Source organism: Nannospalax galili, unplaced genomic scaffold (assembly GCF_000622305.1).
Source record: "Nannospalax galili isolate Female #2095 unplaced genomic scaffold, S.galili_v1.0 scaffold473, whole genome shotgun sequence".
Lineage (NCBI taxonomy): Eukaryota > Metazoa > Chordata > Mammalia > Rodentia > Spalacidae > Nannospalax > Nannospalax galili.
The window spans coordinates 1323931-1351767 of record NW_008334092.1 but is presented as its reverse complement, the minus strand read 5'-3'; the positions used below and the strand labels follow the sequence as shown (position 1 = coordinate 1351767).

Genomic DNA, 27837 nt, shown 5'->3' with positions numbered 1-27837 from the left:
TTCCCTCTGCTGATTGCTTTTGCCTCTGAATTCAGTAGCTTTGTTTCCTCCAGGAAGCCCCTGAGCAGTCTCCCAGCCAGAGGAGCGGCTCCCTCCCTTACCTAAGTGTTCCTGAATATTCTTCTCAGAGCTGCCCCCTTCTGTGAAACCCATCCATGCCTGAACTAAGGGACAGGTGAGGAAGGTACCCACTTTCTGCATTAACTAAAGTAATGAGGGTCACCCACCGCTGCTGGCCAGTAGTGGGCTAAGTGAGAGTAAGATTCTGGGGGCTGGGCTGACTGGTTTGCATGGAGAAACCTCCAGAAGCCATCCATCACAGCCAGAGGAAATGAACCATAGGAAGTTCGTCCTCTTCAGTTTATAATATAGAGACCAAAGGGCAGCATCAGCCTCTTGGGAAGATCAGCATTAGATTGAAAGAGACAAAAAGAGACCCAGCTAGACATTAGTTCTGAGTCCTGTATCCATGATTTGGCACCACCCACTGCCTAGCTGCCCAAGTCAGAAACCTGTCAGCCATCCTTTCCACACCCCCCAACACCCCCAGTCACATCCATCCATCCCTAAGCGTTACCAGGGCCTGACCGCTCATCCTTCCCTTTACTGCCCCTCTGCCAAAGCCCACAACCCTCCTCACTACCAGCTCACAGCTGCCAGTCAGTTCCATGCCGGCAGCCAGACTGATGTCACCTCCCTCAGGAGAAAGCCCAGCTCTTCACAGGGGAGTGGCAGGAGGGGACGTTTAAATTAAGCTGCAGGCAAACTAGACCTTTCTGAGTCACCTCTGTGTACTGAAGGCTCAGCCAGGCAGTCCCCCAGAGTGAGATGGCTGGCACACCTGCTGTCTGTAGACCTGTTATAGACAATTTGTTCTAGAACGGTCCTTCTTTACAATAGCTCAGGCTCTGTCTACCAGACTTCCTCTCAGAGTACCCCTGCTACCCCCGACCCCTGGTGAGACACCCTTTAGAAGCCTTCAGTGTTCTTCAGAGGCCACCCACGTGAGTCACCTCCCCTCCTCTCTACCACAGGCTCCTCTAGCTACAAGGCCCCCACAATTGTGCCTGTCACTGGGGATTATGGGTATCATTGTACTTATTGAACCCCTTCCTTGGGCAAGACAGGGATAGTGTGGTGCTAATGGTGATAACACAAGGCGGGAACAATGAGCTGCTCACAGAGTAACCCATACCCAGCCCGGCAGCTGGTTAGTAAATATTTGTAGGAGACATGAATGACTAAAGGCAAGCTAAGAAAGAAAGATCTTGTCGAAATCTCCTTCGGAGAACATTCATTTAGTCAGCAAATAAACCAACAAAAAAGGAGAGAAGCTAGTGGAGGAGAGAGGAAGAGGCCAGGGAGTCTTCTCCAGACCCCCAGGGGTAAGAGAGCTACAATTCCACATGTGGCCTCATACTGCCACCAAGCCTGAGGGGATTTGTGTGCATGAAGGCGTGAAGAAAGAGTCCAATCATCTTGCAGCCAGCCAGATGTGCCTGGTGGCTCTTTGACAGCTGCCAGAATTGGCCAGATGTGCCTTGAACATCTTCAGAGACATCAAGGGGGGCCCCAGGGACCGCATGGCCTGTGGAGAAATAGTCACGTTCCTCAGGATGGGCTGTCTGTGAAGGAGGGGATGGGCCATGACTGTGAGTGTATCAGGACACTGAGGCTTCCAGAAACATCCTCATAGCCCCTGCTAGGCCCCTAAAATTGTGTTTCCTCCTCCTAGGTGATCAAACTGGCCTTTGAGGAGTTCGATTTGGAAAGGGGCTATGACACCCTGACGGTCGGGGACGGTGGGCAAGATGGGGACCAGAAGACAGTTCTCTACATGTAAGTGACACATTGCGTGTGGTCTGAAGCCAGTGGGAAGTGAGGGATTGGGCAGACTCACTGAGTCCTGACTGGTCCCCAGACTACGGACCGTGAGAACAGTGTCCTGTAGCACTCCTGGTGCCCACAGTACCCCATGCACCTCTCCACCCCAAACAAGGGGGACAGACCTCTGGGCCTGGTAGTCATGGAGAAGTCACATGAAGTGTCCAGACTAAGCAGTCTCAGGAGCAAGTCGGACAAGCTCTGTGCACAGCCTGGCTCTTTCCTCAGGGCCAGACGCTTCTCTGCCGCCTCACAATGTCAACTCTGTGGCGGCATCTGCCCCTGGCAGTCTGGCCTCCCACTGAGACAATGGAAATGTTTTCCATACTTTCTCACTATCTGGGATGCGGGCACAGTGACCACCTTTCCTGGGATGTGGACACAGTGACCACCTTTCCTGAGTGCAGGAAGTCCAGTGGCAAGGTCTCATCAAGGCAGTGATGGTACCAGGCTGCTGAGGTTCCACTGGGGTTTGCTTTGGGGGACCATTCAGTTCCTCTTCACCTACCATAGTAGTCCACCAAGGGGCCAGGAAACGCCCCTGTCCTGTATATATAGCCCAGCTCCAGATTCAGAGCATTGGTAGGCTGGGAACAAGCCTGGCTCCTTGGTCTCCCCTGAGGTACAGATTCATTCCTGTCACATTACTCAGCTGCCTTGGCACGGTGTAGGCCTCTAAGTGTCTCTTTCCTGACAGCCTGACAGGGAACTCGGTCCCAGATCTCATCGTCAGCACCCACCATCAAATGTGGCTCCTCTTCCAGACCGACGGCAGTGGTAGCTCCCTAGGATTCAAGGCTTCCTACGAAGGTAACTGCTTTCAAGGTGCAAATGGGGCGGGGGGGGCGGGCAGCTGGGGAGGTGGAGACTTGGGGTCTGCTTCTGTAGGTACACAGCCTGGGTTCAAATTTGGCTCAGACCCTTGCTTCTCAAATGCATCATTTGATTTCTCCGAGCCCCCACCTCTTTCTTTCTTTCCCTCTGTGCTGGGCTCTTTTGGGGTTTACCTGGAATAAATCTAAGTGCAACAGATCTATCCCCAATTCATAACTAGCTTGTGTAGACTATCTGAGCCTCACTTCTTCTTAAAATCTTTACAATGGGGACATTGGTCTCCCAAGCTACCCTGTAATAGATGAGTGATTGCATAGGACACATATACACCATTGTTAGTGGCCGGAGGAGAGTGCAGATAAGGGCCTTCATTCCCTTCAGTAACAGCCATTAAAGGAACTTTGAACTCTGGGGACCAAGGGGTAGCCCTATCATCACCCTTCATGTGCTTCCAAACCTCCTGCTGGTCAAAAGCGGCTTCAGAAAGAGGACAGAAGGAGTCATTCCATGAGTAGTGAACAGTAGGTACCAGATACCAGGCTAGCCCTAGGATAAAGTGCCAGACCCCAGGTCTTACCCAAGTGGCTTCTACTCAAGTGGGAAGACAGAGCAACCGAGTGTTAAAGCAAGATGGAGGCCCAGCCAGCCAGAGAGAATGCAGAAAGGGAAGCAGGCACCCTGTCCGGAGAAATGGTCCTAAGTCCTCAAGATAAGCCAGTGACTGCTAGAGAGACAGGAAGTACTCCCTCAGAATGGCTTACATACCTGGGTAATCCATACTGTTACTGTTTCCGCACTGGGCACATAAGAGGTGTTAGGTATCCTTGACGAAAAAAAAAACCAGGTCCCTTAAAACAACAACAGTCTGTGCCTGCACTGTTGGGAGGTTGTAAGTGTCCAAGTGTCAGCAGAGAATACCTCAGAGACTCTGGTGGTATCCTTCCTCACTTCTTCCTCAGGTGGCTGGCAGTTCTTGGTACCCCTCATCTTATAGCTGTATCTCCTCCTCATGAGGGTATCAGTGGTGTTGGGTTAGAGCCCACTCCATCCAATATGCCCTCATCTTGATGACATCAGCAAAGACTCTGCAGATAAGCTCACAGTTATTGATACAAGGATTTATAGCTACAGCAGTTTAATACAAAATAGGCTAGCCAGAAGACTAACCAGTAAAGTAACCTGCCTCTCATTCTACCATGTTCCCAGGGTAAAGATGGCTCTTATATTCTTCCAAGAATAGGGAAATAGGGAGCCTGGTCTAGGCGAGGCAGAGCAGAAGTCAGGACTCTCTGGATGACCAATGCCAAGTACAAGTCCTGGTTCTTCCACTTTGTCATTTAATGGTTGCCATTGAGCCTTTCCGGGCTCTGTTTCTTCACCCTGCAAAATAGAGTTAATAAAGCAACCTGGGTCATGGGACAGTCTGTGAAGACCATTAGATTCAAAAAATGAAAGAAGGAACTGGGCCTGATGGTACAGGCCTATAATCCCAGCTACTTGGGAGGGTGAGGAGGTGGATCACGAGTTCAAGGCCTGCCTGGGCTACAGAGCAAGTTCTAGGATGGTTCTGTTTCTTCACCCTGCAAAATAGAGTTAATAAAGCAACCTGGGTCATGGGACAGTCTGTGAAGACCATTAGATTCAAAAAATGAAAGAAGGAACTGGGCCTGATGGTACGGGCCTATAATCCCAGCTACTTGGGAGGGTGAGGAGGTGGATCACGAGTTCGAGGCCTGCCTGGGCTACAGAGCAAGTTCTAGGATGGTCTGGGTAACTCAATGAGACCCTATAGCTCAGTGGTAGAGGACTTGCCTAGCATGTGAGAGGCCTGGGTTCCATTGTCAATACTGAATTCAGAGGGAGAAAGAGAGAGAGAGAGAGAGAGACAGAGACAGAGAGACAGAGAGACAGACAGAGACAGACAGAGAGAATCAAAGCTAGTAATACCTGTGCTAGTACACAGGAATTACACTATAGATGGTTCTATACACCTGAGCAGCTGTAGGTGATGGAAAGAGCCCTAGGCAGGAAGCCAGGAGATCCTCATCCAGGTCCAGCTCTGCCACTCACTGCTATGAAAATAGGAATGGATTTAGATACACCATTCCCAGAATCTCCCATTTCTAAAATCCTATGGTTGTTCAGCTGTGAATGTCCCCAATCATGGGAAGGAACGACTTCCGATATCCATGTGTCCTTAATCAGACCATGTTTGACCAGAGGTTTGGTTAAGACACAAATACCCTGAGCCTAAAAGAGATGCTACCAGTCGGCAGACTAGAGAGACTGAAGCCGGGGAGCTCTTGGCTACGTTAGTAGGAGCCGATGAAGTAAGAAGTAGCAAACCCTCAGCTGTTTGAATGGAACCCTGGCATGAATCGTACTTTATTGTGACCTGATCAGCCACCAGAGAAGTGAACTTATATATGGGGACCTCAGCTTTGGAAAGGATTTAAGCCAATCCCTATGAGAGATGTTTGTGACTCTCCAATGTTTACCTGAGGGAAAAAGGTAGACTTGGGAAACTGAAGCTCTGTATCCAAATATTTGGAGGTTTGTCGCATGGGAAAGAAATCAGACCAGTTTGGGCTTTCATTGGGAAAGGAAGGGGTGTGACATATGTCGAGAGCCTACTGTGTGCCAGTAGCCTTATGTTCAGCATCTCAGGGGTTCAGTGGTGTCATACATGGACTTGGTGTGGCCCCCAGGAGCCATCAAGGTGGAGTAAGAGTACCTAGCAGGGAGAGTACTAGCCTGCCTCTGTTGTTATTTTTTATCCTTTCTTCTCTTTTGCTCCTCATTTAAGTGAAGATTCATAGCTAAACACTGAAAAACATCATTTCATGTCACCCAATGCTGGTGGTTGTAGGAAGGCTGCTGTTCTGTGGATGATGTCTCTGAGGCACAGAGAGGTGAAGCAACCCACCTGAGGTCACACAGAAGTCTGGGAAGTAGCAGAGCTAGGACCTGAGCCCATGTCTCTCTAACTTCAACTCCTGTGGTTTTTCTCCTGTACTGGGAGCCTCCCAAAGCTACTGAATTTTAATTCCTCATAAAAATCCTTACAGAAGCCAAAACTTTCCACCAATCCAGTGCACCCTAGAGCAGAAGCCTGGGTTCCAGGTCACTGGAGGTTGGACATTTATTCATTAGTTCATTTTCCCATTTCATTCAGCCAGGACCAATTAAACACCTGCTCTGTGGCCAATACAGAACCATACCGGTGAGCCTCATAACCATGGTCTAAACACACCGTGTGAATGCCCATCGAAAACCAGTGTCAGCAGGACTTCTTGGATCCATGACAAATTAGGAAGGACAGTCTGGGTGGTCAGGGGCCTTACCAGCCATTACAGCTGCGTCAGGTTGAATGCACAAAGGCAGTGGGTTCCACGAAGATCAAACAGACTCTGGAATTGGATCAGACCTGGTGAATCCCAGCATGGTCCCTGCCTTAGTTACTTTCTATTGCTGTGATAAAACACTGACCAAAACCATCTTGGGGAGAAAAGGGTTTATTTCACCTTCATCTTATAGTTCATCATGGAGAGAAGACGGCAGGAGCTCAGGGTGGGAACGAAAGTGCAGACCATGGAGGAACTCTGCTTGCTGGCTTACTTTCTTGACCTGTGCTCAGCTGCTTTCTTATATAACACAGGACCACCTGCCCAGGGCTGGCACTACCCACAGTGAGCTGGGCCCTCCCATATCACTCAATAATCAAGTAAATGCTCTACACACATGGGCACAGACCAGTCCAATGGAGACAATTCCTCACGCGAGGTTCTCTCCATCTATGTCAAGTTGAAGCTGGCCAACATAGTCCTTGATTCACAACCTCGGAAACATCTTGTGGTCTCTCTGGGCCTCAGTTGTCTTACTCCCAAAATAGAGAAAATGATGCCATGTTCACAGCACTGTTAGGACAGTGAAATGGTGTCACAGAAAGATCCTGCATGCTGCCTGCCACGAAGACCCCTGAGACAGCACCTTCCTCTTACAGGATGCCAGCGTTCCTTTCCATCCAAACCCTCCTGGTTCCTCTCCTTGAGGCCAGGCCTGGGTCTGCCTCCTGTGGCCCATGTTGGCTTTCCCAGACCCTGGTTTTAGGACCCTGCCTCATCCTGCATCTTCTTATGGCCCTTGCTCTCCAGGCTGGCTGGAAAATGGGAAGGCTCCCTGCAGTCAGTGTCAGAGGTGAGGGTGTATTGGTCAGACTTTCCATGGCTGTGAAAGAATACCTCACATAAAAAATTTGGGGAGGAAGAATTTTGGGGGCTCAGAGTTTCAGCCAGTGGGAGCATGTGGGAGAGTATTGGTCAGACTTTCCATGGCTGTGAAAGAATACCTCACATAAAAAATTTTGGGGGCTCAGAGTTTCAGCCAGTGGGAGAATGTGGGAGAAGAGAGAGAGAGAGAGAGAGAATAGGAACAAGGTAAGATACCCTCAAGGCTAGGGACACAGCCTTCAATACATGAGCCTTTAGGGGGATGCTTCATATCTAAACCACATCAGAGGGGCACGGAGGAGGCCACTCACAGAATACTGTGAGGCATCTAAAGCCTTTGAATTTGGTCCAGTGGGAAGAACTTGGGAAGGAGTCAGTCAAGAGGACCCACTTCCCCTCTTGATCCTTCAACCTTGACTTCTTATTTGAGGGGTGAGACCCATCCATCCTACACCTCCTCTGGTGTCAAAAGGCAGTAGGTTGTCCCTCCTGGTGCCCGATGCGATGCCTCTCCCACAGCCAGCTCCTGCTCCTCCACCACATCTGGCCTTTCCCTTCCCACACGGCTCCTCACTGCTGCTTCTCAGGGTCTGTCCTCAGCTTTCGGTCTTCTTGTTCTCATACCTTGTGCAGTTGATCACACCGACTTCCCTAACTTTGACTTGGAACCAAATCCTAAGACTTACCTGTTGTTCCCTGCCTCTGTTTCTGACTGCCTTCCCTCAGACACCTCAGAACAACCCACTCATACTAGTCAGCCAAGGCATCCATAGCACAGCACCACAGACAGAGTGGCTTGATCTGCAGGTAGACATGCTTTCTCACAGCTCTGGAGGCTGAAAGTGCATGGTCAAGGTTTTGGTGATTTTAGTGTCTGCTCAGTGCTCTCTTCCTGGCTTGCCACCTTCTCACCATGTCCTCACATGACCTTTCCTTGGAGAAAGCATGAGGTCTCTTCTTATAAAGACATAAATCCTATTGAATCAGGGCCCCTCTTATGACTTCATTTAACTTTAATTACTTCAAGAGAGAGCCATGTGTAAAAGCAGAAACACTGGACACTAAGGGACTCAACAATACAAATCTGAGGGGTATGCAAATATCTAGTCCATATCCTCACCCAGAGCTAGATTCCCTATCTGTACCCCTTTGCCCACCACCTCTCTGTGTTCCAGTCTTGATGAGTAGTACCACAATTCACCCGTCACCAGGCCTCATCTCAACCTCCTTGTTTTCCTACCTGTCACCCAGTTCTCCGATCCCCATCGCTCCCCCTCAGCAGCAGTGGGAGAGCTCTCAGCACTGTGGTCCAGGCCTCCATCATCCTCTGTCACTGTGCTGAAGGCACAGGCCTCCCACTCAGCACTTCTCTGTTCTCCCCCATCTGCCACATGGCACACAGTGATCTTCTCAGACTCCAAGTCTGGCACCGAGCTCTCCTACTAAAAAAAAAAAAAAAGACAGGCTTGAATGACAATGTCTCATTGACTTCAGTAGGAAGTACATCTTCCACGTGACATCACAGGTTCTCCACGGTCATTCCAGACCATGTTCTGGCCCTTGTGATTCCATTCACAGCAAAGATCACAGCTTCTTCATCTCTCCAGGCCTTACAACAGCTGTCCCAGGACATGTACTCAAAAAAGCTTTGCAGAGTTCAACTACAATGACCTTTTACCCGGGACATTCAGGCGCCTTCCTCAGCACCTTCTCAGCTCCTTCTTCATCTACTTTACTACGTGGTACTCAGGTGCCAAGGGTCCACAAATCCTCTATTGTCCCTGTAGCTTCGGGCAAACCCAGTTTATGATGAGGTTCTTCCACTGGCTCCTGTGGATCAGCTCCTCCATTGACAAGCCTGAGTTTCCTCACCTGTGAAGACGGACTAGAAATTGTCTCACCGGGGCTTCTAGAATTCAGTGTATTGAAGCATTAAGAGTCGCTGGGTTGAAAGCCCGCTCTGTCCTCCTGCCTCCTCAGGCCGATGGCTCTTGCACCCTGCACCATTGTCCAAAGCTTCAGTGTTTACTTCCATCTTGGCCCTCCACTGAGCGCAACTTCAGGGATATCCCATGCCCCGTAGACATTTTGGCCCAGGATGGGATGCTAACTGGATACAGATGCTCTGTAGGATGTCTTGAGACATTTGAAGGCAGGCACCTCCAGATCCATCACTTCTACTGCTGTCTCTGGGCACACCAGTCCCCTTCTTGCCCCAGTGTGGGCAGTGAGGCTGCTTTGGATCAGGAAGGTGGTTACGCAGCTTCCGTATCTCCACTCATGAGAAGCTTCTTCCCAGGACTTAGGCAGTGCAGTGTTTCCCATGCAAGCATGAGGACCTGAGTTTGATCCCCAGAACCCACATAAAAGACTTGGGCTTGGTGGTACACACTTGTGTCCCAGAGTTAGAGAGGTGGAGACAGATGGATCCCTGGGGCTCAGTGACCAGCCAGCCTAGCCCAAATGGCAAAGTCCAAGTAAAAGTGAGAGACTCTCTCAAAAAGCAAGGTGTACAGTGACCACACTCAAGACTGACTTCTGTCAATGGCCTCCACCCTCATAGATGGGCATATGCACACGTGTGTGCACACACGCACACACACACAGTTTCCTCCATCATTAAAAACTCAAACTCTAATAAAAGAATTAGGATATTTACTTCCCAGAAATTCTTCCAGTTCTGCTGTCACAGTCCAGCTCTGGTGGGGGAGGAGACTCGAGATCTGTCAATACGGGAGCCCTCTGAGCCTAGAAACTCAGTCTCCCTCCATCGGGGCGGCCAGCTGTGGGAAGCGCATTCACAGTTGCAATTGCTTTGCTTCCCAGTAGAACCAGAAATATTTAAGGAACAGGCAATTAACACTTACCAGAAACATTATAAAATTACACACAACTTGCTAACAAGTTTTCGCATCAATCTGGATGTCTCTTTGCTTCCTGACTAGAGCCTGGGATCTGGCAGCCTGATGCTCAGTCTGGGAGGTTGGCCCAGGGGAGGAAGGAGCAGGAATCCTGCTCCCAGGGAGGTGGAGGTGCAGAGCAGTGAGGATCACGCAGGAAGGATGTGCAACAGCCCAGGGACTCGTGATGGAGTTGAGGTCATCTGTCGACTCATGTTCATGAGACCCTGTGCTATATGGCTGGCAGTGTTGAGGACACAGAGGCCATGGGGACAGAATTGTCTCTGCCTTCAGTTAATTCATAGTCTGTTTTCACCAGCGTTGAATTAAGTGCTAGAAGATGAGGAAACAGGAAGGAGTGCCCTCTGACCTTGCTTGAGGGCATTTGGGAAAACCAGGGAAAGCTGCCTAGGGGCCTAAAGTCAGAAACTGGGACTGCCTTGAAGAATCCAAAGGAAGTTGTCAGACACTCCCGAAAAGAAGGGATACGTTGGCTTGGAAAGATGGCACGTGGATAGGCATGAGGCTGAAATCTCCATCAGAGGACTGAGGAGATGGTTCAGTCAGTGAGTGCTCTCATGAAATCATGAAGATCTGAGTTTGGATCCTTAGCACACAGTGCTGTGCATCTGTGGTCCATGTACCAGGGGTTGAGGGTGGGGGTGCAAAGACAAGCAAATCCCTAGAGATGGCTGGCCAACCAGCCTAGCTGAATCTGGGAGCTCTGGGTTCAGTGAGAGACCTGCCTCAGAAAATAAGGTGAAGAGTGATTGAGGAAGATACCTGATATCAGTCTCACCACACACACACACACACACACACACACACACACACACACACACACACACACACACACACACACACTCCATGTGAATTTATTAAAAATTTTAAATCTCTACTGGAATCAATTTTGGGAGTGAGAAAGGAGAAGACAACCAAGATTACCTCTTGGGCACAGCCAAGGTCACCTTCTCTGGAGTATAACTCTGAAGGGGGTTGTTGGGGAACCACCTTCCTGAAGGAGGAAGAGTTGGCCCCAGGCTTGAAAGAAGGCCCAGGGCAATGTCCCAGCACCGCGACTGCACTCCCTCTAGGACGTTGCCCCTGGTCTTGCCAGATGTCAAGTGGATAACCATTCTCAGCCGCCATCTGCTATTTTCTGGACACCTCTACATTTTACCTGTTTTCCCAAAACTGGGAGGCCCAAACGTTCTAGTTCTTGTCAGGAATTGCGCTACACATGTTCCTCAGCACTTTGGGGACATTGGGAACCAGCATTTCACTAGATAAAAGTAACTGCTTCTTCTTAGAAACCTCCCCAGGGACCCTGCTGAAGCTCGCAGAGGATGGTGCAGCAGTGTGGTACAGTGGGCAGCAATTTATCAAGGACATGTCCTAAACTCACAGGCTTTCACAAATGGTAAGCTCCTATATGGGGCTAATGCAAATAGCTTAGAGGCAAGCCAAATGTTCTTCATGTTCGTGTTCACCAGCTTCCCCCAGCCTTCTTCAGCCAGGAAGACTCATGACAGCGTGGCCGAGGAAGAGACAGGGTGGGAGGAGCCATTCCTTCATCCATCCACACCTCCACCTCTGTCATGACAGTCAGTTTCAGAGAGATGCACAGAGCCTACACGTGGTTCTTCTCCCGTCACTGGAAGTGGAAGAACCAAGTAGAGTGCGTTTCTAAACAAACTCAAGAGATTCAGGCCACCCATGAAGTCAGCTGGTGCTCCAGAGATGTCCTGGCCACTGGCTAGGAGTTTGTACTCGTTCTGGAAATAGAGAAAAGATAGGTCTCTGTCCTGTAGGAGGTGATGCCCCCTACAAGACTGGTTCTTCAGGTCTCCTTCCATGCATCTCCCTTCGCCAGCCCTTGAATGTCCCCTCATGGTGAATTCAAACTTAAACTCTGGTTTTACCCATCTCTCCCCTTTCCTGATGCTTTCTTTCCACTTCCTCCCTTCGGCCACCTCTGGCCTCCTCTCCGGCCTCCTCTCATCATCCCTCTGACACTTATTGGAAGTGTCCTATACCCAATCAGACAGGGGATACAGGCATTTCAGAACCACTGCCTGGGGCCCAGAGACATTGACTGTTGACTAGGATAAACACACGCCCAGAATGCACCCTGCTGTTGCAAAGCACCAAAGGATCCAGAGTTGGCCTGATGATTCCAGAAAGGGCCCAGATTGGAATGTGCTTACTCTGACACTGAAAGATGACTCTGTCTGGCAGACAAGCAGGGTGTGTTCGTTTTAGAAAGAGCAGACAGCAGGTGCCCAGTTCCTGCGTGGGAGAGCTGGCGGGGCTCTGCAAACAACAGTGCCGTGGTAACTAGGAGGAAATTGAAGCACCTCCTTCTTTCTGGATCTGCACCACATGCAGGGCATTTTGGCCGTTGTCTTATACACGCACACACTCAGAACCCACAGTGATCCTGATTGATGCTATTCTTAGAATTTCCATTTTATAGTCAGCAAAACTAAGGCTTGGGAAAAATCAGCACTGTGGGCTGGGAAGACAATGGCTTAGGGTGGAAAGGCCTTGCTGCTCAGATGTGAGGAGCTGAGCTCAGATCCCCAGGACCCATGTAAAGCTGGACACAGTACTGTGTGCCTGTAATTCCGGTGGTCTGTCATACACAGTAGCGAAAGAAAGACCCTGTTTCAAACAAGGCAGAAAGTAAGGACCAACCCCTGAGGTTATCCTCTGATCTCTGCAGGTGCTGTGCCACTTGTATTCCCACACAAGAACACACATGTGCACATACATGTACTCATATGCACACAGACAGATTTGTTTTGTTTTTGACATAGGGTCTCCCTGTAACCCCAGCTGGCCTGGAACTCACTGTGTAGACCAGGTTGGCCTCCATCTCACAGAGGTCTGCCTACCCATGCCTCCAGAGTGCTGGGATTACAGGTGTGCGCCACCATGCCCTGATGAGAAATATTTTTTTTAAAGAATAACAATGTGTCCCAGGACTACCATGTAGTGTCAGGGCTGGAATTTGGGTCCTCACAGTCACCACCTCCCTACAAGTCATTTGGTTTTCTAGTAAACAAATCTCAAGGCAGGTGGCAGCCAAAGATAAGACTCCTGGGTAGGGGTGGGGAGGCTAGGGTCTCACATGATCAGGAGGGTTTACCTTGGGAGTTTAGGAAATCATGAAAGAAATGGACAGAGACAGTATGATCAGGTTTTGGGGTTCTAGGTGAACTTGTCTTGCTTCGTAGAATGTGGGACAGAGGAGAAAGGCCTGGGCCACTGTCTCATTACTGCTGTTCAGGTGGGAAATGATGAGGGGCTGAATTCAGGCAGACAGAAGAGGTAGAGAGCCAGGACACCAGAGTATTTAGGAAGAGAAACCACAGGAAGGGCCCTGTGGGTGCTATGGGAGGGGAGGGAAAGGGGAAAACCTACGCCGATTGCCCGACTTCTGGTTCAACCTCCATGAAGCCTGCTCACACTCACCTGCCTGTGAGTTCTCCTAGTGCAGGGGTCAGGGGTCAGGCAGCTCTATAGCTTCCATGCTGAGTGTAGCATTTGGCATCGTTTCTGTGTGATAAAAATCAGCTGGTCTCATACATCATACCGAAAATTCACTGTGTTGCTTACAAAGTACCGGGTACACAGAGGTCCACAACACATAATCGATGTCTGCCTTCATGGGCTTACCTCGAGATGTGGAGATTTCTGGAACTAGCTGGTTGCCAACGGAGGGGGCCAAGTTGGAGACTCAGCTTATCTCTGATGAACAAGGCAGTAGGTGCCAGAAAGCAATATTGGACCCTTGTCCTGCTGCCATATCCCCAGTGTCTGGGACAGTAACCACTAGAATACTTGTTGAATGAGTAGATGAATAGCTACAAGGGGTAGTTGGCACTGTGAAGGAAAATAGTGAGGTGCCAAGAGAGAAGCAAAGTGGGTGACATCTAAGGTGGGTGGGTGGAATAATGACTTGGGGGAGATGATGGCTTAACCTAAAGTCTATTCACTTGAGGAGGCCGTATGAAAGGCAGGAAGGAAGATCTAGCGAGGGCTGAGGCACCATAAGGAAGTGAAGGATTGGAGGAAGCCCCACTGTCCAGAGAGGCAACAGAGGGAAGCCCAGGTTTGCCCCCCAACCTCCATCTCTCCACCCCAACTCCTACTAAGCAGTGTTTTCTTTAAAGAGCACATCAAAGAGCCAGTGAGTTTATACAGACACATGCTACAGTCCCTTCGGTGCAGACATTGTCATAAAAGAGGATTCCAATTTAGTATTAGAAATTGAAAAAGCTGAGTAGACTGGGGAGTCAGTCACAGTCGACAGGGATAAAACAACCAAGAAGGGGGACATGACCAAGGAGGGGGACGCAAAAACAGCAAGGCCAGTTGCGATGGAATTCCGAGACATCTTACAGACAGGCGTCTTATACTTCCTGGCTTGAAACGGTGGGCCAAGGGTAAGGGAAAACACTTATGAAGTGGAATTGTATTAAGCCAGATAACAGGAAATAGCAAGAGTGATTTTTCTCCAAGTCAGAATTCCATTATCTATTTATAATTCTGAGGAGAAGGCTCAAGTCAGGACAAGGAGTGCCGGGGACAGAAACTGGCCCCTAGCTCCTTTTCCTTCTTGAAAGAAGCTCCCCAACTCTCACCCCACCTGCTCCATTCTTCATCGTTCCAACTCTACATCTGAGATCTCTAGTGAGCCCATCCTTCAACCTGGTTTCCTTGAGGTTGGCATTAATGGGATCACCCTCTCCAGGACTAACAGCTCATTCCCTGGCACTTAATGAACTTCACATTGGAGAGGAGACTCATGAGCTCCCTCTCCTTTGCCCTTCCCCATGCTTGGTCTTCTCTGGACTTGACACAGCCTCTGACACCTTGTTCCTAACCCTTCCCGTCCCCATCCCTTCCTCTCTACTCCAAATCTCACCATCAACTTGTCTCTCAGGTCTTGAGCTCACTTCCTTTTAGAGCACTCCTCTCTGACTTCTGCTGGACCTTGTCCTCCAGCACCTCTGAAATCTCAGGGTCACATCCTGCCCTGGGACCCTTTATCCCTCAGCTCCTTCACTTGGTGGTCCCCCTGCCCCCCACTGATCTGCCTTTCCTTAACCTCTCTGTCTCCACCTCTGTCTCTGGCTCTTTTCCCTCCATTCCTTCTTCAGCCCACACCACCCCTGGCTGCTACTCCACTGCGCTATAGCACAACTCAGCTCCTCTGCCCAGTGCCTTTCACATCTTCAAACCCCAGTGAGCCCCACTGTCCCTTTCATGTCTACGTGAGCCAAACACCTAGGGATGCAGAGAAAGGCACATGACCCTGCCGAGTGCTAGCTCTGCAAGAGAGGCTGCATCCTCAGTGGGCCACAGGCATATGGCTGTCCACGGAGCCCTGAACTGCAGTCTCCTGTTCTCCAGAGTGACAGCTTCACAAGGTCTTGTCAACATCCCGTCCTTGGCCCCATGACTGGTACCTCATCTTTACCAAAGCCCATGACCTCTTGCTCACCACCTTAAAACTCATTGCTGCATTTTGTCCCTGTTCTCCCTGTCAGTGGAGAAAGAAGTTTCTGCCTTGGTCACCAAGGTTAGCATGGTCCCCGCCACCTGCCTCCTCTGGGGCCTCCAGCTGTCTTTCTCTACTTCTTCATGGCCTCAGTGAATCCTTTCATCCCAACCAGCCTCCCTTCCTCTCTTGGTCTTCACAGGCATTTGAATGTGGACAAACTCATTCCATTAAAAAATATATATTTGTAATCATCTCCAAAGGTTGCTACCTAAGAGTTACTACGTAATACCTAATTTTCTTTTCCCTCTCTCCCTGGTCATTATTCTCCTCTCTCAGAGCACCAGCTCTGGCCTCCTTTTGATACTATGCTTTCCAGTCCAACCCCGGAGTTCCCTGACACTGAGTCTGTCGGCCTCCTCAGCTGGTGCTCCTCTAAGCTCTGGAGCCCCACGCCCCAGGCTGTAGTCCTGCAGCACTACGGACAGCTCTTGCTTGGTTGGTCTCATTCTTCTCCTGGCTCACGTATGAGCTGCATCCCAAATTGCATATTTCTAGACCACACCTTTTCTTACCTTTTCTTTTGGTAATTCCTCAAAGCTCATCATGCCTGTGTGATGACCCTCTGTGCAGACCCATGCCTTCTTCTCCCACGTTCCTGCACAGGCAGGTCCCTCAGGCATGGTAGGCCCTGGTCCCTCCCTTGGTGTCTGCTTCAGACTTCTCACATCTTCCCGGCTCTCTCTCCATCCCGTCTGTCTGTACCCATGCATGTTGCCTTCAGAACATCTCCCAGGTTATTGTGAGCCTCCTGTGAGCACAGAGGCTCCCCATCTATCTATCTGCCTTGGTCTCCACCGCACTCCCTGCTACATAGTGGTTCACACTAAGTGCACATGCCCATATTTGTTGAGTGAATAGATATGAAGGCTGGCTGTCCCTAGACCATTCTCCAGTCAGGGTCAGAGTGATCATTCACACATACAAGTATCTATTGCTAAATAAAATAGAATTCTTTTGTTTCCCATTGTCTACCATTCAGTCTTGGAGGTTGAAGAGATGATTAGTGCTTAAGGCCACTGACTGCTTGCAGAGGACCCTGGTTCAATTCCCAGCACCCACATGGCAGCTAACAACCATCCATAATTCCAATTCCAGGGAAATACAGTGCTCTATTCTGGTCTCTGGGGGCATTGCATGACACAGGTACACTTACATATGTGCAGACAATACACTCATACACATAAAAATAAAAATAATAAATTTGAAAAAATAAAATCCAGTCTTCCTGGTGGATTGCACAGGCCCCATGGGCTGGCCCTGCACAGCAGAGCCTTTTCTAGCCCTATCTCTCATCGGCTTATAGAAAGTATTTGAACTTACTGAAGGCAGAGAGCCCTGGAGCCCTGGAGCTATGCAACCCAGTTTGGATCTTAGATCCATCACTTCGGAACTCTATGATCTTGGATGGTTATGTGCTGTCTCTGTGACTGTATCTTCTCCTTTACAATAGGAGAAAATAGTATCTCTCAGGGGTTGCTGTCAGGGTGATGTGAATCAATATATATGTTTATAGACAGATGATTCATTGACAGATAGATAGATGATTGATAGATAGATAGATAGATGATAGATAGATAGATAGATAGATAGATAGATAGATAGATAGATAGATAGATAGATAGATAGATAGATAGATAGATAGATAGATAGATAGATAGATAGATAGATAGATAGATAGATAGATGATAGATAGATTGATAGATGATAGATAGATAGATGATAGATAGCTAGATCAGATTGATTTTTAAGATTGATAGATTGATAGATGATAGATGATAGCTCGATAGATAGATGATAGACGATAGATGAGATAGATAGATGATAGATAGATGATAGATAGATAGATATAGATAGATAGATGATAGATAGATAGATGATAGATAGATAGATAGATATAGATAGATAGATAGATGATAGACAGATAGATAGATGATAGATAGATGATAGATAGATGATAGATGCTCACAATTTCTACTTGCAAATAACCGTTGCCCGAATCACTAGCCCCGTAACTAAAAGTTGAACATGATAGTGACAGTTCAGTAGTTTTGCTCACTGCTGTGTCGCAGTCCTCCACAGACTCTTGGAGATTCCAAGACTTGGGCTCACCTCTTCCAGCTCCATCCGGAGGGTCCTTCCTCCCAATCTCACCACCAGGCCTTTCACCGCAGGCCCCTCCATCTCCTGAGGTCTCAGCTCAGCCGTCATCTTCTCTAAGAAACCTTCCCCCTAGGGCTGGGACTTGCCTTGGGCACACAATTTAAGAGTGAAACCCAAAACTTAAGAGTAATAGTGTTTTAAGAAAATATTTTAAAATTAGTATTCACATGAACTAGTCAAGATTTTAAAAAGTAGTATTTTAAATGAAGATAAGCTAAGTTAAAGTACAGGATGAGGATAAAAGTGAGATGGGCCATCCAAGTACAAAGCTGGATTCAGTCTGTAATCACTGCTGCTTCCCTTCATTGTCAACATGTGTGTGCGTGTGCATGTGCGTGTGTGTGCGTGTGCAATATATACTGTGATTTGCTTTAAAGATGCTATATTGTTTTACGATTTGGCTGTCCTTATAAGAGTAATTATAAATAAATATTATTTCTTTGCCTTACTGAGCCCTTGGAGCCCTTGACATTTTGTGCACCTCACTCTCTGTCTCTCCTTTCGGCCTGTTTCCTCCTGTGGTTGATCCGAGATAATAGAGACTGTAGCTGCATCTTTGGTGCCTGGCACAGACCCCAGCTCAGAGCAGGTGCTTATTATAGGCCTGTGATTGCCTTGCTGATGGGGAGAAATTTGGCAGGTGTGGGTAGGTACAAAGTGCTATGGCTACACAATGGAGGCTGAGGAGACACCCTATCCCAAGATGCCTGTTCTTGTGAGCCAGTCACAGCCTCGGCAAGCTGAGGGCAGAGACGCAGGCAAATGTACCCCACGGGTGCCTTGTATGGTATGGTGGGACCTCATGAGGGGACCTTAAATCTGGACCCTGCTCCCTGGCCGCTGGACTCAGCTGTCTATGGATGGGTAACATTTATTGTTGCTCCTGTGGCAGTTCTTATACCCCAAGAATTTAAATCCCAAAGAGAATTTCTGGGCACACTGAGAGGAGGGTTCTACTGTTTGCTTTGCCAGGTCACTTTGTCATGGGTCCCTTCCTCCTGTCCTTCAAATGGCTGCAGTTCTGGAACCTGGGGGGAGGGCCTCCCCTGGACTGAGCCAGTGTGTCCTCACCTGTTCCCTAAGTATGCACAAAGCCAGCTTCAAAGGAGGGTCTAGAAGTAAGTTTAGTTGTGTGGGTAGGAGGCAGTGTCAAGAGTAAGGCCAAAGACTTTGAGAGGAGAGGTAGGTGAGCCGACTTGGACTGCAGATTCCTTGATCCTAACACACGGTCATACTGACACCTACCCTCAAGGACCCCTGATGTTTCACTTTGATTATAGAGAGAGAGGGACAGAAACAGAGACACGGAGAAGGTGTCCCTGTACAGAATGCCTTGTTCTGCCTACTCTCAGCAGATGCAGCCTTGTTCGGGGAGGGAGGATAACGTAAATGTGACAGTCAAGAGCCTGGGACTAGCCTTACAGCTCTGATCAGCCCAAAGAAAAAGCTCACAGCCAAGAGAACTTTGGTAGAGTCACACAGCGACTTCAGGACACCGATAATGACATCTACTGAAAAGGCAGGGTCCTCTGAGCCTGCGAGTCCTAGGAAACCACTCAAAGCGCTCTCCCAATGACTCCAGGCCCCTTTCTCCCAAATCTCTGGTTCCTTCAGCACCTGACACCTCCTTAATGACTTCTGTCTTTCCACCTAAGACATCTTCCTCTCTGGGCAGAGTTCCTCCTCCAACCCTTCCTCATCTCACAGTACAGATAGGGAGAAGGGGCTGTGGGGTGACTCTTGGGATAACACTAGGACAGACGCCTTCCCCGAAGCACCTGGGGCCTGGCTGACTTCTACAAAGAGCCCATCACACTGCCGAGTCCCTGTCTCCAGGGTTGTCTTGGGCCCCCCTCGCCAAGGCTGACTTGCCACCATTGGCTCAAACAAAACTTAAAAGTGTATTTAATGAGCTGTTTGTTTCATTTCACCTGCTACCGTCTCAAATCGAATCTAAAAAAGAATCCTGAAAGTGCTTTTTTTTTTTTTTTGGTCTCTAGCCTCAACTGGCCTAGAACTCGATATGTAGACCAGGCTGGCCCTGAACTCACAGAGATCCTCCTGCCTCTGCCTCCCAAGTGCTGGAATTAAAGGTGTGCACCACCACACTCGGCTTGAAAGAGCTTTTGTATCAGAAGGCAGTCGGTATTGATTCCTGTGCACTGGGGTTTGCAACAAGGACAGGCTCCATGGCCGCTGCCACCTTCTTGCCCGTGTTTGCCTCCACTGCTCAGATGGACTGTATATAAAGTCTCCCCAGCAATGTTCATAATCCGATGCATAGGAAAGTTCAGGTAGGAAGTCTTCCAGCTTTGGAACCTGTTAGCTCCTGGGACAGATCTCTCATGAGGAATGAAGGTTCCCTGTGTAAGGCTTCCCCTCACTTTGACAGAATTCCTGACAGAAACAACTTAAGGATTTCTTTTATCTCATGGTTTGCGGAGATACAGTCCATCATGGTGGGGAAGACTTGGTGGCGGGGGCTCCCATGTATCCTGAGCACTGACTCATGGTAGGAGGGCAACAGAGCATGTCATGGGGACCTGTACCTCCAGGTCAGGTGTAAAGTCACTGTTTTTGTCTCGTTTCCTGTTTTCTTGTCTTTCAGAAATCGAGCAGGGCAGTTGCGGGGACCCCGGCATACCTGCCTATGGCCGGAGAGAAGGTTCTCGCTTTCGCCATGGTGACACACTCAAGTTTGAATGCCAGCCTGCCTTTGAGCTGGTGGGGCAGAAGGCAATCACATGCCAAAAGAATAACCAATGGTCAGCTAAGAAGCCAGGCTGCGTGTGTAAGTGAGCGGGGACGGCCACTGCCAGGCTCCCCAGAGAGGCAGGCCCAGTTCCTAGCTAAGGTCTGTCCTTGGAAATCTGCAGTAGGTGTCCACAGCTCCACTCAAGGTGGTTTTTCCTGTTCCTGGAAAGGTGGCTGGCTGGGTCCCCATCTCTGGCAGTAATGTAGACTACAGCTCTTGACCTTTTGGGGACCTTCTTCAACAGCATTCAGTGATCCTTATAGCAAGGTAGAGTCCCCTGAGCATGGCCCACAAAGGTCAAACCAAGACATTTCTCCTCAAGCTTGTCACCACAATATCATGCAATCATGAGGGATGGGCAGGCCTGGCACGTCCATACCAACCCTCGGAGTACTATAAGAATCCAAGGCCTTGCAAGACATGCTTCCCATGATCACTACCTCTTGTGTGGCTTTGGGGGGATGGGACTCCAGCCGTCCTTGCATTGCTGAACTTCTCAGGAGATTGGGGTTGAGAGGTTCATTTCATGGACATAATAGGAAACCTGTCATGGTTCCTCTGGAACATGCTGGTGGTACTTTGCGGCGCCAATGACATCAAGAGTCCTTAGTCACGGTGGGATTGTAAATGTGAGGGTCTGTTGATGATGGGAGGCCAGGTACAGTCGATGCCAGGCAGTCCAAGGTTCTGGCTTCTCTGGGCTGTCACCTCTTCTTCTCCCCCCACCACTCTGCCTCCTTCAGTGCTTTCTATGTGTTCTCGGGGAAAGGCACTCTGCCTGACCCTCTCATCCTTCACCCACCTCAGTGGGCAACTCAGGACCTCTGAATTCTGCATGCCACAGAGTGAGAGCCCCTTGGGACTCAGGGTGGGGGAGCCTGCCAGCACTTTTGTGATGATGAGGGTGAGTTGGCAAGCTTGGTCATACCACAGTGATTATACTGTTCTAAGGAAAATAATTGTTTTGTCTGACAAAGCGTTTCTAATGGCTTATGAGTTTATTTATGTAAAAATTCTTCAGAGGTTTAAAGATCAAGTCACTCTTAGATTCATATGGAGCAAATCACCCTTACTGGAAAAAAAAAAAAAAAAAAACTAATGCATGGTGTCTGTCTATTTCTGTCCCTCCATGCAAATGGAGAACAGGATCCTCCAGTGCTAGCCCTGTAGCATTCTGGGAGCAGTGAGGATAAGAAAAGGGACAGTTAGCTAGGGCAGCTCAGAGTAAGCAGGAACAAAGGTTCTGACAACATAGAGGAGCCAAGCCCAGCAGGAGGCATAGAACAAGTCCTGTTGCTTCTAGCTGGGGGTTCCAGACCATGAGATCCTCCAGAGAGCATAAGGCTTAATTTTTGAAATCTATCTAGACAATACAAGACTGATTGAAGGAAGATGGACTTCAGGACAGAAAGATGGATCAAAGTTGAAAGAAGTACACAGAGTAGGACAGAGCTCTGGGCCCGAAAAGCCAAAAAATGCGGGTAGCAAGTAGAGTGCCCCCAGGAGGGGGTGGTAGTCAATGGAATCCTCCAAGACGGCACTTGACTGCACTTCTGAGGAGTAGTTTAGAACACTTCTCTAGAACCTTCACTAAGGGTAGAGCACCTTGCAGTGCTACCCAGAAGGTCCTTCATCTCCAGAAACAGCTGAAGGTCCTGCTTGAAATAGGCGGAACAGAAAGAGACGGAGGAAGCTGTGCCCCGGAGCTGTGGGTCCGAGCTCTCTAGGGCTTGGAGCAAGGGCGAGGGATCTGTTGGTGAGAACTGTGAAGTAAGCACCCTGGGCAGCCACATGACATGTCTTCTAGAAAGTTCTGGGAAAGAGGAGGAGAGGGTGTCATGTCCCATCACTTAGCTGTATCTGAATATTTAAGTCTAGCAGAACACGGTTTGAGTCCCAGGGAGCGAGCCTGAGTGGAGGAGGCCAGGGAGAGCCCACTGTCCCCATGCCTCTGCACCACAGAGCAAGGTTGCGCTTGTCTCTCATGAATATGAGGGGCTGCCATTGGCCTGTTCTCTGCTGAGTCCCCGGTCTCTAAATCATATTTCCACAGGTTCTAGCTTTGCCCCCAGGGAGCTCACAGGCTGCTAGTGAAGGGGTGACGATAACAAAGTCACCTTGATATTCTGAGATCACTCAAGATTCAAAGCCTAGAGACTCAATTCTTACCCCCAGCTCAGTTTCTCAACTGTAGCCAGAGTAACCTCCTTTCCACACACTGTCTGACCCAACAGGGTAGCCTTCCTTCTCACCCTCCAAATGCTACATCTCTAGGATCGTATTTATAGCCAAAGATAGCTATGCCAAGAGTAGTCCCCCACACTCTCCACGGTGAATGCTTGAAAACTGCTCCATAAACTGGGCCATCACAGAGCGGGTCACACTTTGATTGAGGGACACTTCTGCCCCTGGCTCAAGATCAAATAAATACAACATTGTTTCTGATCAATAGAAAAGGGACAGTGTCTATAAATGTCTATAAAAATATAATAGTAAGGTTGCCGCTCTGTGCCGCTCTGTGCTCCTTAACCGTGCACAGAAAAGCACCCCTGGCAAAAAGCAACATAACCGTCTTGAGTGTTACCCCACATTAGTCACAGGAAACATCAACACAGTACTTAGCAAAACAATGCTGCTCTCTCCTTCATAGGAGTTAGAAGGAGACTGGGGAAATTATTTTGATAGCTGAAATTTCTTTGAACAATTGTCCAAGAAAGTCTGAAGCAGTGCATTGTTCTTTGGTGGAAGAATTTTCTTCAAAAACAGCTCCTTACTAGGGAATTGCCCTGCTACCCCCCACCCAACATACACAAGCTCCCTCTCCATGTCTGCAAGCATTTTCTGCAGCAAGCAGCGACTTCAGAATCACTTGGCTGGCTTTTGAGTTGCCCTCTCACTGGTGGATGCTCTGCAGACTGCCTTTTCCCTTCTAGGTTTGCAGCAAGATGATGGCTCTCACATTGAAAAGCATTTCGACTGAGAACAGGGATCCAACTCCTTTCCTCTCACTGTTTTGTCCTCCTCAGTTGAGTCACATCTCCAAGGACCACTGCTTAAAATCAGCCATGCTGACTGTCTGCCCTGTGCCAGGCACCAGGCTTTAGGTTCAGAGCTGTTCCCACTCTGCTTTAGAGAATAAGCTCATCCTGGCTGTCCTGGGGAGAGCACACTGGCAAGGGTACACATATTCTTTCCCTTCCAGAAGTTCTGCTTGTTTGAGCGTCTTCTTGACTAGAGATTGGAAAGCCTCTCCCAAGCATCCTCCCGCAGTCACTGCTGTCCCAGAGCCACAGTGGGAAGATACAAATAACTCTGAGGGTGGTTTGCATAGTCCTTGATGCTTTGTTGACAGGCTAGCAGAGCACTTCACACTTCAAAGGAAGGCAGGAAACCAATTATCAGTCCATTAGCAGCCACTTTCAAAAGAGGTTTCCAAACAGCCTTCACCAGAGCCTTGCCAGGAGCACTCCCTCTCCCTGCTCTCCTCTTCCATTGTGGGAAGTACATAGGAAGGTGTGAATCCTAATTGCTCCGGTCTCAATGTATATGGTGCATGTGTGAAAATGAGAATGAAGGGCCTCCGAGGAGATGTATGCGGTTTAAGTGCTATACCAACACACCAGCCTCGTAGCTCCCAGGGCTCAGCCAGGGAGAACTGAACCCTTGGGTGCTCAGAGAAGATACCATAGAGGATGCTGGGATTGAGCTGGGCTTTGAAGATTGGGACGTGAAAAAGGGTGTTCCACGTAGGGCTACTAGGAGAAATAGCCCTCTCCTGGTATCCTTCTGTTCTTTCAAAACCTGACTTGCTCCCAACCCCTACCCTACCGCTAGCCTGGGGAACAAAAATACGCATTTCATGAGAAAGGATTGGACTGGGTCATAGGGTCATCAGGAAGGACCATAAGTTACTCTAGCTTAAGGTTTGTCAGACTCTATACTATTGATATTTTATCCCAGAGAATTCTTTGTTCTTGCAGGTTGCGTCCCTGTCCTCTACCCATCCCTGCCAACACCACCCACTCCACACACCAGTTGAGACAACCAAAGCGTCTATACATTGCCACACATTCCTTGATGGAAAACCCATCCCAGATCAAGAACCACAGCTCTTGGGTAACTTAAGTCTTGTCTCAAGAGGTCCCCTGTGGATTTGCTTTTTTTTGTTTGTTTTGTTTTGTTTTTTGAGGCTATGGTTAAAGTTCGAAGCATCCCAATGATGAGAAGGCATGGGGCCAGGGAGGATGCTAATGTTAAGTGCATGTTTTATACCATTGGGAAAATGTGAATCTTCTCTCTGCTTATAGATGGAAACAAAGTTCGAGGAGATAGAGGTACTGACTCAAGGGCTGTGCAGCCATCAAACGATGGGAAAGAATCTGAGGTATTCACTGACAGAGTAACAATCGGAAGTCAGGTTTCCACTCCAAGGCCTGTACTTTTGCCATCACACCAGATTCCCAGACTCTGAAGGCTCAACTGCAGCAGCAGGGACCCTTAGAACTAGACGCTAGGCCAGAGCACACTGTTGGCGAGTTACCCCTGGGACATAGCGAAGACTGGTAGGAGTGAAACAGGTCCACAAAGCATAGACCCATGATCCTTAGCGAAACAGTGCTGTACATTGGTAATGAAGCCTTTTCAGCATCTCTGCCGCTTCTCCTTCTGCCCATCCACACAATCTATCCATCTTTATTTACTGAGCATCTACTATGTACAACATCACCGACCTTGCAGTTTAGAATGTGACTGATAACAGTCATACTGCAACACCCTGGGGATGGCCCTGCCGAAGGGGTGATCTGTCAGTGCAGTGCCCAATACTATATGATACAGTTCTATATCCAAAAGCATCTACAGCTTAGAGGGCAATACTCAGTACAGATTTTTGGTATGTTCTAGAATTTTAAAAGTTTAAGTAAAATGTTCTTCATCTCTTTCCCTCAAGTGAAAACCAATTTCAAATTGATCTAGTCAAGGTTGTCTCTCTTCCCCATCTACACACACCTATCTTCTGGTCTTAAGCACAGTGGGCATACCATTTGCATTCTCTGTTCACGCTGCACCGTGTACCTTACCATGCTGCTGTGTGCCTTTCAGATATATTGTTTTTAACACCCGTGGAATATTCTATCCAGTGAATGGCCCAAGACACGTTCAACCAATTGTGTTTAATTATTTTATGTAAGGCTGTAATAAAAATCTTCATGCATATGCCTCCCCTTCCTTAAATTATTTCCTTAGGATAAATTTCCCAAAGTCGGGTTATCAGACCAGAGTATGAACATCTCTGTAACTCTTGATGAATACTGTTGTACTTCTCCCCACAAATAGTATGCAGGTTCATAATGCCAATGGAAAAAGCCGTAAGCCTAAGGTTGCTGGAACAGAATGTAGACCCTCCCCACCTCCGTGTGCTCATCTGCTTCACCTTTCCAGACAGAACGACTTTGTGGCTTTCTTCCTAGGTGACATTCAGATGGCTTGTCATCTTTAACAGCTTCCCTAGACATCCATATTGATGTGGCCTGTTAAAATGTGAGAATTTAATAAGTACATGTTGAATGTACCCCTAGAGCATACCTCAGCTGACTGCTCAGAACAAGATTGTGGTAAAGGCTGTGAATTCAGGGATCCAGGGCACAGGGCTTAACCCCAGGGAACTCTCTCCGTGGAAGACAGACCCAATTATGGGACTCGAAGTTGTCCCTATGGTTTTTTTTTTTTTTCAACAAGAAGCCCCGGCATGGCAGATAGATTAACGTTTTGTGTGACTCTCATTTACTGCTCTGTGTGCAGCAGGCACCACCATGGATGCTGAGCAGACTGCAGCAGCCCCTCTTCTCACAGAGCTGCTGGACATCATCCCTGTAAGAAGACTGGATCTGGAAATGCAAGGGCAGAGTTGGGGCCTTGTTGGAAAAGGAGCTATCATGTTCTGGTAGTCGTTCTCAGAGAGGCTGTGGGACATGTGTGAGCTTGTACATGCATGCACACACATCTACATATATGTGCACACATAAGCACACACCCATACATGTGCATACCTTTGTATGTACGTGCACACTTAAACACACACCTACATGCATGTACAAGCACAAGCATGCACACATCTGTGTGTGCACATGCACACAAGGCATAGCCATGCATGTAGATGCACACATAAGCACACACTGCACCCGCTTTCCCACACCTACATACATATGCATGCATATCCAGGTTCACATAAGTACATACGTGCTGCAGGCATGCACAAATAAGCATATGACTGCATGCATGCACCTGCACACAATGCATGCACACACACACGCATATCTATGCACATATATGCACCCATGTACACACATGGTCTCACATACTGCCAGCCTGGGTGTTAGGGTCTGCAGTCTTTCTTAGAGAGGTCAGCTGCTGCAGGTCTATGTGAGTGAAAGATGGTGGATTAGATCTGTGGCAACAGTGGCTAGGGAGAGGCTGTGGGCAGCCATGGGCCAGAGCCTGTCCTTTTTGGAGCAAGAGGTCTGAAAGAAATGTCAGGAGGGTCTCTAGACTCTCCATCTTGGACACTAGACATCTGGGTCCAGCCCTGTGAAGGAAGGACCCGGAGCCTTTGGTGTTTGCAATCTTCACGTGCAGCTCACGGAGGCTCTCATCTTTCTTTTCAATACCAAGATGCTTGTTCTGTTGTATGGACAGAAACTCTGCGGCTGTTCCCACATGCGCCTTCCCAATCCTGCATCTCATTTTTTGTGCTTTGCTGTTTTGCATTGTAAAGTTGTTTTATGTTTCTCTGTAGACAAAATTCCTCAATATTTGTGCTTTCTTTCCAAAGCTGACAAAGTTATCATTCTGAGAAACAGTTCACTCTATTTTTAGTTATTTGTCGGTGATTTGATTTCTTAAAGCTATAATTTGTTAATCCATCTGGAGTCTATTTGGATGAACGTATAATATTGTCCAAGCTCTTAGGCAGGCTTCCAACATAATTTTTAAGTAATTCTCCTCCCGTGTGATCTGAGGGAAATAGATTGCTTTATCACGCTCCGAATCCTCAAATGTAGTTAAGTCTGTTTCCTGAGTCACCCTTTGTTCTGTTACTCTCTGTCTGCCTCGGCCCTGGTATTGAATAATTTTAATTGTTGTTTTATAATATGCTCTAATATCTAGCACAGCTAAAAACAGCTCCTTCCTCCCTTAATTATTTTCTCTTTCAGAATAGTCATTGTTATTCTCATCTGTTTGTTGTTCAAGATTAACTTTAGAATCATTTTGTCAGAGTAAAAATAAACGCCTATTGGGATTTTGCGTGTGCACTCCTGTTAAACTACAAATTAACGTGAAGAAAATAGGCATTTTTCTAATACACAGCTTTGTGCCCAGACACTGGCATGTGTCTCTTTTGCTTCCTCTATTTGCACTTTTCTAAATATAACAGCTCCATGGTTTTCTTTTTACAGGCCACATCCATGGCTTCTTACTGTCTTTGCACGACCCCACCCACCTCAA

At 48.3% G+C, this 27837-nt stretch overlaps 1 protein-coding gene across 1 annotated transcript in view; it reads left to right on the top strand.

Moving 5' to 3' along the window:
* Csmd2 (CUB and Sushi multiple domains 2) overlaps positions 1-27837 on the top strand; it is a 633859-nt gene that overhangs the window by 374635 nt on the left and 231387 nt on the right. The window contains exons 13-15 of the mRNA XM_029561678.1: positions 1736-1839; positions 2582-2694; positions 20188-20370. Of these exons, the coding sequence (XP_029417538.1) occupies positions 1736-1839; positions 2582-2694; positions 20188-20370 (400 nt within the window). The remainder of the gene's footprint in view (positions 1-1735; positions 1840-2581; positions 2695-20187; positions 20371-27837) is intronic.